We start from the raw sequence: 8,324 nt of genomic DNA, 5'->3' as shown, positions 1-8,324 counted from the left end.
AATTAACGTGCAAGTGGCTGAGCATTCCACAGACACGTGTACCCTTAATGTAGTTCTCGGGGATATTCAGCGTGACACAGTGTGACAAGGCTGGCCCTTTGAATTACAGGCACAACAGAAACAGGAAGTAAGAGTGAGAGAAAGTTGTGGTGAAAGAGTACAGCAGGTTTGTCACCATCCCCTGCTGGAGCCTCATGGAGCTTTAGGTGTTTTCGCTCAATAAACACTCACAACGCCCGGTCTGGGAATTGAAACCGTGATCCTATGACCGCGAGTCCGCTGCCCTAACCACTGGGCCATTGCGCCTCCACAAACGCTTTTACTGCAAAGAAGTATTTAGGAAGGGAAAGTGGAGATGAGTGGCTTTATGTCAAGTGTTGAAAGGTTAAAGTATGACGAAGGGACAAGCACAAGTGTCTTGCTATAGGGGAGACACATGGCTGAAGAAGATAAGAGGAAGGTCATAATGGGGTACCAGATCAAACTCACTCAGAACAAGAAGGTGAGCATAAAAGAAGATGGTGTGTGATGTAGTGGTTAGGGTACTGTGCTCTGGATCACAAGTTCATGCAGTGCATTGAGTTGTTGAGTAAAACACTTCAGTCTACTCAACTGTAAATGTGTAAGCCTGTGATGTCCGTTGAAGGGGACAAGGGAAAATTCCAGCCTGCTTGCCTAACTAGTTGGGTGGCATCATTTGGAAAGCTACATTGATGTGAGGAACCATATTGTAATAAGCAGTGTATAACAACATCTGATAGTCTGGTCAATACACTGACATATAATGTCATATCAGTAAAATATATATATATATACTATGACCTATTGATATATATACACATTTTATATATGTATGTCTATGGGTATATATGAGTGTGTGTATGCTCCACGGGCATATACTCTTTTACTTGTTTCAGTCATTTGACTGTGGCCATGCTGGAGCACCACCTTTAGTCGAGCAAATCGACCCCAGGACTTATTCTTTGTAAGCCTAGTACTTATTCTATCGGTCTCTTTTTGCCGAACCGCTAAGTTACGGGGATGTAAACACACCAGCATTGGTTGTCAAGCGATGTTGAGGGGACAAACACAGGCACGCAAACATATATACACACACTCACACACACACATATATATATACATATATACAACGGGCTTCTTTCAGTTTCCATCTACCAAATCCAATCACAAGGCTTTGGTCAGCCCGAGGCTATAGTAGAAGACACTTGCCCAAGGTGTCACTCGGTGGGACTGAACCCAGAACCAAGTGGTTCGTAAGCAAGCTACTTACCACACAGCCACTCCTACACCTATACATACATATGTATACATGTATACACATTGATATGTGCATAAGTTTTCCTTTCACTTCTTCATGGCAGCAATGCTTTTATTTATAACTTGTAAATGCGATTGTGCCATATCTATAAGCATTTTTTATCCAGAGTGAATAAGATTATATTTTGTAATATTGCCAATTGTTATTGTTATTATTAAGACGGTGAGCTGGTAGAACCATTAGTACACTGGGCAAAATGCTTAGCACTATTTCGTCTGTCTTTATGTTCTGAGTTCAAATTCCACTTAGGTTAACTTTGATCCTTTTGGGGTTGATAAAATATGCACCTGTCAAACACTGGGGTTGATGTCATCGACTTACCCCTTCCCCTTGTGCCAAAATTTGAAATCATTATTGTTATAATTATTATTATGAAAGTGACCAGCATCTGGTTGAAGCATCTGGGAAAAAATGCTTTTTGAAATTTCTCCTGATTCTTTACATTTTGAGTATTAATTCTGTCAGGCTTGATTTTACCTTTCTTCATTTCAGGATCGATAAAATAAAGTACCAATCAAGTACTGGAGTCAAGTTAATTACATTATAATTAACTTGTCTTCTCACACTAAAATTGTTGAGCTTGTGCCAAAATTTGAAACAGTATTATGGGAAATTTTGAATGGGGACTGTTGCTACTGCCACCTGCAGTTGCTTCTGGAGTAAGAGGGGGGAAAAGAGAGTTTACTGAAGGATAGAAGAGAGGATGAAGATTCCCTTTAAAGCAGGGGAGCTGCTTCAGGTTTTATAAAAAAACTTCATTATTGTTATTATAACAGGTCTTTTTCTTATTCGTATGAGTGAGAGAGCATATTAAATAATGTTTCTATATAATCTCTCTTGTTTTTCTTTTTAGATGTCTTAGTAGTTGCCCTTCTTGTTGGCTCTTCAGTACAATATAACTTGAAATCATGACATTATTTGATCTATATTCATCTAAAAGCTTTAGGAATTATATACAATTGATTTTCTTTTCTATTTTTTTCTTACTCTCTTAACAGTGGAGAAAAGGAGTGAAGACATTGAGGGGGAGAAATGAAAGCCTTAGTATTAACAATTTTATCAATATTACTGCAGAAGATTTGATTTGAAACGAAAGCAGTCTTTGATAAGATCTTTTCTTGTAGCTAAAAATCAAGTCTTAAAATATCTTGATTCAAAATTTGTTACCAGAGTCAATGTTTTTATTCTCCATAAATTATCATCAGTTAATAGAATGAGATTCATCAAGTGTGTGTGTGGGAGGAGGGGATAATCCATCAACACATTCACATACAAATTATCACATGCAGTTCATAAGGATCAGCAGGCATGCTTTACAGCCATGTGGTTTTCAGTTCAGTCCTACTGTGTGGCACCTTGGGGGAGTGTCTTCTACCAGTGTCTTGTGGATTTGGTAGATGGAGTGTGTATGGAAGCCTATCATATATATATATATATATATATATATATATATATATATATATTGTCATTTGTAACAAAGTGCATTCAGATGCTTATTGAACACAGTGTGCTCTTGTCTCCACATCTGGCTATCTCATTGTGCTGAGTTCAAATTTCATCTAAGTCTGCTTCTTTTTTGATTGCTTGATTTCAAAAATCAAGTTGAAGTACCAGTAATATATTGAGACATAATCTACTGCTGTATATTTTTCCTTACAAAATTTAGTTCTGAAAAAAAAACAAAAAAACAAATGGTAAAAAAACAATCTTTTATGAGGATTACAGAGGTAGTGGATTATCAGGGTAGTGAACTCGGTGCCTTTCAAAGAATTTAATTTAATTATGTCCTCTGATTTCTGACCTCAGTTCTCGCTGAGGTCAAATTTACTATTTGCCCTTCAAATGAAAAATAAAAGTACCAGTTAAATACTTGGGTCTGTCTTGATTGATTATGATCTACAAAATATGTGGCCTTGTTCTGATGTTAGCAATAATCATTATAATAATTATGTAATATTGGTTTCAAATATCGGCACCAGGTCAGCAGTTTTCGGAAAGAGGGTATGTCAATTACATCCACCTAAGTACTTCACTGGTCCTTATTTTATCAGCCCCAGAAGGACGAAGGGCTAAGTCAACCTCGGTGGAATTTGAACTCGGACCATAAAGACAAATTAATTACCACTAAGCATTTTGTCCTGTATGCTAACGATTCTGCCCACTCACTGCCTTAATAATAATAATAATAATAAACAATACGATGGGCACAATGTGATTGCAATACATATTTTATTGGTTGAATGATATTTCAACAGCTAGCTTGTCCTTGTTGAATTCAAAATGAAAAGTGATTCATAGAAATTCAAATCCAAAATTTCAGTGAGGGCAACCAGCATTCCCAGATTGATAGAATGACAATATCAGTCTTCAATTGGGAAAAAGAAAGAAAGAGAAAAGAAATGGAAAAAGAAAAATATTTAATCAAACAGTTTTGTATAAATATTTACACAAAACTGTTTAAATATTCTTCTTTTTCCTTTTCTTTTACCATTTTTCTCTTATTCTTTCTTTCTTTTTTCTTTGCCAGTTGTAAACTTGAAAATTGAAGACTGATGATGCCATTCCATCAACCTGGGAACACTGGTTGCCCTCATACAAATTTTGGATTTGAATTTCTATGTATAACTTTGCATTTTGAACTCAACAAAGATAGGCTGGCTGTCGAAATATCATTCAACCAATAAAACTTCTACTGCAATCACATCATGCTCTTCGTGTAATCTATTTATCTTTGTGAAGAGTTATGTCAATCCTTTTAAAATAATGATAATAATAATAATAATGGTTTCAAATGTTGGTACAAGGCCAGCAATTTCAAGGGAGCAGGTATGTTAATTTCTTCTGCCAGCTCACCACCTTTAATAATTGTGTAACATTAGCAATAAATGTAATTGTTATTAACTCTTTGGGTGCCAAACCCACAAGAGATCCACCAGAGGCTGTCCCCCTGTTCTATAATACAAACTTCTTGCTTTAAAGTGATCTAAGCTAAGACTTTCTTCCATCAAAACTTCATGCTCATTTATATTCCAGATACGAGCTTAATAATAATAATAATAATAATAATAATAATAATAATAATAATAATAGATATAGAGAGAAGAGTTCTTTACTTGAATACGATTGACACAATCCATCACTAAGGTAAACAAAGCTGACATAATCCATCACCAAAGCAAACTTAATGATGAAAAGCACAACTCGAAAGCAACAGTTATTTATTTGTAGTTGAAACTATACTTCGGCATCCCGTGTGCCTTCAACAGGTTCAAAATAAACATGTCAGTCTAATTCATTCTTCTAGTTTATGTAGGACTGAAGTAACTCAACAGAAGTTTTTATAGATATAAAAACTTCTGTTGAGTTACTTCAGTCCTACATAAACTAATAATAATAGTAATAATAACAACAAAGTTATTTTACCAAATTCTCACTATTTTCAAAATTAATTGAAACAATGGCAGAGTATTACAACAGAAATATGGTAACAAAAATGGCTAACCGAGGCAGTTGATTGGCTCCTTTACATTTTGAGTACTGCAAATTAACAAACTACTCATTATTACGACAAGCTAATAAAATATTTGTTAGTTCTTCTAAAAATGAAATACTTATTAGTACTACAAACTAATAAAATACTCATTAGTACTACAAGTTTAATTAATCACGACAGCATGTTGTTCCTCCACTCTGGTACTCTTTTACTGAATTCTCCATCAATATCTTTGATGATGATTCAGTTGTCTCTCTGATTAAATTCCTACTTGGGGAAATTCACATGTAAGCGACTGAGGATTCCACAGGTATGAGTGGAAGTTAATGCAATTCTCATGCAGCATCAGTGTGACATAATGTGGGAAGACTACACCTTTTGAACTGGCATAAACTAGAGAGAGAGAAAGAGACTGACACTTTATTTATCAACCCCAAAAAGGTGAAAGGAAAAATCGGTCTTGGCAGGATTTGAACTTATAGCATAGAGAGCCAGAAGGAATACTACAAAGGGTTCTAGGATTCTGTCTGACATTGAAATAATTCTTCTAATTTCCTGTCTTGGCACCCATTGCCAGCTAGGTGGTAAACACAAATGTGTGATATGATTTACAAGTTGACAAACACACAACTGCTAACCGGATCCCTTCTGTTTGCACCATTTGTGTTCACTTGTTTGGGAATATTATCAGTTTATTTATTATTTTTTTTTTTGCTTTGTTTTGCAAGAAACATCTTAGTTCCAACAACATAATTCTTGTTTTCTGTCATAAAGCACAACAACATAAGTCATATCTTGTGGTTGAGTGGATATCATAAACATTGTAATATCGCCATTTGTTTTTATATGTCCTTATTAGGGACATGTTATGTCCCTAATAAGTCAACAAGGGAACCACTACAGAGTCACTCAACCTGCAAGAAAAAGCAACCAAATCTCCCTCAAACTATGCCTCAATAAGTACCAGTTAAATACTGAGGTCAACATAGTAACCTATTGACCTCCCGTTAAAAGTGCTGGCCTTGTGCCAAAATTTGAAACTATTATTATTATTATTGTTATTATTAAGGCAGCAAGCTGGCAAAATTGTTAGCATGCTGGATGAAATACTTAGCAGTATTTCGTCTGCCTTTATGTTCTGAGTTCAAATTCCACCAAGGTCGACTTTGCCTTTTCTCCTTTCAGGGTTGATAAATTAAGTACCAGTTGAAAACTGGGATCGGTGTGATCAACTATAACCCCTCCCCCAAATTTCAGGCCTTGTGCCTATAGTAGAAAGGATTATTATTATTATTATTATTATTATTATTATTATTATTATCATTATTTAGTAGTCTTATTTTTATCACATGCTTTCACTTCACTACCGAGCGCAGCTCTGTGTGCCTTGGGTATGTGCTGTGGTTTGCTGTGATGCTCTTATGGTTGGTGGTGATCTGGCTGAAATGTTAGCATGCCAAGCAAAATGCTTAGCATCCTTTCTTTACGTTCTGAGTTCAAATTCTACTGAGGTCGACTTTGCCTTTCATCCTTTTGGAGTCAATAAAAATAAGTACCAGTTAGGCAATGGGGTCGATGTAATCAACTAGCCCTTCCTCTAAATTTCAGGATTATTATTTTTATTACTGGATTATCAAAATCATTACAGTATCAGCAAAAATATTTGCTGAACTTGTTTTGGTTCTTTATGTTCTGACTTAGAATTCTGCTGAGGTTAACTGTAATTATTATCTGGTGTTGATAAAACGAAGAATGTACCAGTCAAATACTAGGGTTGATGTAATCAACTTGCCCCTCTCTCCTCAAAAATACTGGCCTTGTGCCAAAATTAGAAAGAATTATTATTAGAGTTTAGAAATAATACATTTCTAAATCTCTCAGAGAAATTTATGCAGTAGCGATACGATGAAGTAGTTGTATGCTGTCAACTTAATGTGACAGTCCCTTGAAGGGAATAATACTACTGTTGGTTAGACCTAGGAAGCTGCACCACTTCCTGTCAGCCTTGACACATTTTCTGTGTCCTTATGTGCCTTTCATCCTTTTGGAGTCAATAAAAATAAGTACCAGTTGGGCAATGGGGCCGATGTAATCAACTAGCCCTTCCTCTAAATTTCAGGCCTTGTGTCTTTATTAGAAAGGATTGTTATTTTTATTCCTGTCTTCCCCTTGTAAACATAAGGACACAGGAAATGTGTCAAGGCTGGCAGGAAGCGGTGCAACTTCCTAGGTCAAACCAACAGTAGTATTATTCCTTTCAGGGGACTGTCACATTAAGTTGACAGCATACAACTATTGTTAAAGTGTTGAGCTGGCAGAATTGTTTATGTGTTGAATAAAATATGTTGCAGCATTTCTTCCAGCTACTTTACATTCTAAGTTCGAATGCTACTGAGGTCAACTTTGCTTTCCAACCCCTTTGGGGTCAATAAATTAGGTACCAGTTGAGCACTGGAGTCGATATAATCAACTAACCCCCTCCTCCAAATTTCAGGCCTTGTGCCTATAGTAGAAAGGATTGCTATCATCATCAAGAACATCATTTCCTGTACATGGGTACATGTGTACTCCGTCAATGCAATTCTGTTGCTGTATAGTAAAGCAAGTTTGTGGTTTTCATCTTAATGATGTTGTTTTATAAAATATGGTGGCCACCCTTTTTAGGAGTGCCGCCACTATATTCAAACAGAAGTTATAATTGGCTGTTCTTTGATGTTCTTCTCTATATCATTCATCACTACAGCTACTACTTCCACTGATACAATAATTATAGGGACCGCTCTTGCATCAATATTCCTAATCATCTATATTTTCTATTTCAATATTCTTTGTATTGGCTGAAATATTTTTTCCTGGTTGGGTTTCTTTTTTATTTTCTATTTTTTTTTTGTTTTTTTTGTAGTTTGTCTATTCCAACTTGACCTTCTTTAAGTGAGACATTATGGTCTGTCGGTGTTATTCAGCTATGTCTGTAACACTGTGTAACACGATTTTTGTCCTTGTGTAGCAACTGTTATTTCGGATCTTTTTTAAAACGGGGGCCACATTTTTCATTAATGTTTTACGTAGTGTTTTTGGTACCGAAAGACTTTCAAACTTCGTATACTTATCTATTTTGTGTTATAGAACAGAAAAATATTTTTGTATTCGAATTTATTTCATGTAAAAAATTGTCTTATTTCGATAATTTCAACCAATCACTGACGTCCATTCAGCCGAGATACATTTAGTGCCGACTACATAAACAAATGATTCTTCGTTTTATTTGCTTTTTTCATTTTAAATTTACTTTAACCCTAACCCTAACTCTAACCCTAACCCTAACCCTAGGGTTAGGGTTAGAGTTAGGGTTAGGGTTAATTGTTTCAGAATCGTTTGTTTATGTAGTCGGCGCTTAATGTATATCGGCTGAATGGACGTCAGTGATTGGTTGAAATTACAGAAATACGACAACTTTAACATGGAATAATTTATGGATTTCTTTTTTTTTTA

General features: G+C 35.5%; 1 protein-coding gene across 1 annotated transcript in view; it reads left to right on the top strand.

Moving 5' to 3' along the window:
* LOC106867812 (FERM, ARHGEF and pleckstrin domain-containing protein 1) overlaps window positions 1-4,043 on the top strand; it is a 303,490-nt gene extending 299,447 nt beyond the window's left edge. Inside the window, exon 13 of the mRNA XM_052976041.1 lies at window positions 3,867-4,043. Within this exon, the coding sequence (XP_052832001.1) occupies window positions 3,867-3,892 (26 nt within the window). The 3' untranslated portion in view covers window positions 3,893-4,043. The remainder of the gene's footprint in view (window positions 1-3,866) is intronic.
* The last annotated feature ends 4,281 nt before the right edge of the window (window positions 4,044-8,324 follow it).

The sequence above is a fragment of the Octopus bimaculoides genome, chromosome 23 (assembly GCF_001194135.2).
Source record: "Octopus bimaculoides isolate UCB-OBI-ISO-001 chromosome 23, ASM119413v2, whole genome shotgun sequence".
Classification (NCBI taxonomy): domain Eukaryota; kingdom Metazoa; phylum Mollusca; class Cephalopoda; order Octopoda; family Octopodidae; genus Octopus; species Octopus bimaculoides.
Note: the sequence above shows the minus strand (reverse complement) of the source record. Positions and strands in the feature narration are given on the sequence as shown.